Genomic DNA, 916 nt, shown 5'->3' on the forward strand with positions numbered 1-916 from the left:
GACTGTTTCGCGATCAAACCCAGCGTGTCTTTCAGAGCTGGAAAACAAAACGTACAGTGGAGGTGGTAGTAAGGTGACAATAAGAGCAGCGAGAGAGAGTTCCACTCGCCCAGACAGACTTTCGAAGGAAATCGAGCGTTAAAAATCAATAAGCTGATCTTCATCCCATCTAAGTTGTGATGCAGAGTTTGGAGGGTGTAGGAAGCGACCGAGGAGGCTCCAGGATAAGAGAGAAGATGAGGAAATAGGGGCTCTCGAAGGAAACCTTTGGGACTGTGTAAGAAAACCCGCCCATAACGCAGCACTCGACCACGAAAGCCCCTTCGGTGAGCGCAGGCGCAGCCCGCCCTTCAGCAACCCCTTGTGCAGGATGCATCACCCCAGCCACTGCCCCACGTGCGCCGTCCCATGATTCGGGCTGGGCTGTCACCCCAAACTGGCTGCCGCCACCCTCCCTGGCACGCACCGAGTTGCAAGCAGGGTGTGAAAATCACCTCCTCCTGGCTGCAGGCCCACGGCATCCCACAGCCCAGCGGGGTAACGATAAAAACCTAAGAAGGGATGCGTAAGAGGCATCCATCACCCGCGAGGGATGGCACGGCACAAGGCAAGGGTCAAGGCACGGTGCAGCTGAAAGCGCTCGGGTGTTGACTGCTTCAAACCTCCAAGTCTCCAGGCAGCGACAGAGGTGTAAAACCCTTCTTGCTCCTGTACAGCTGCTGAATGGCAAACTCTGCCCCACGCACGCGGGGCCAGGGATTTCAGGGGGCAGACGCTATGGTGGCCATCACCGGCTGTGTCCACGACACATGCGCTCCTCCTTACCTGGTGAATTTGATGCCATGCAGTCAAGGAGAGCCTCTCCCCTCTCCAGCACGCTCTCCGTCAGGCTCCGGTGGTCAGCTATGTCTTTCCT

General features: G+C 57.1%; 1 protein-coding gene across 1 annotated transcript in view; it reads right to left on the minus strand.

Moving 5' to 3' along the window:
- Window positions 1–787: 787 nt before the first annotated feature.
- Window positions 788–916, minus strand: part of CEP68 (centrosomal protein 68kDa) — a 4,116-nt gene continuing 3,987 nt past the window's right edge. Inside the window, exon 4 of the mRNA XM_009885026.1 lies at window positions 788–916. This exon is cut by the window's right edge and continues 6 nt beyond it. Within this exon, the coding sequence (XP_009883328.1) occupies window positions 788–916 (129 nt within the window).

This window comes from Charadrius vociferus, unplaced genomic scaffold, assembly GCF_000708025.1.
Source record: "Charadrius vociferus isolate BGI_N301 unplaced genomic scaffold, ASM70802v2 scaffold740, whole genome shotgun sequence".
NCBI classification, from domain to species: Eukaryota; Metazoa; Chordata; class Aves; order Charadriiformes; family Charadriidae; genus Charadrius; species Charadrius vociferus.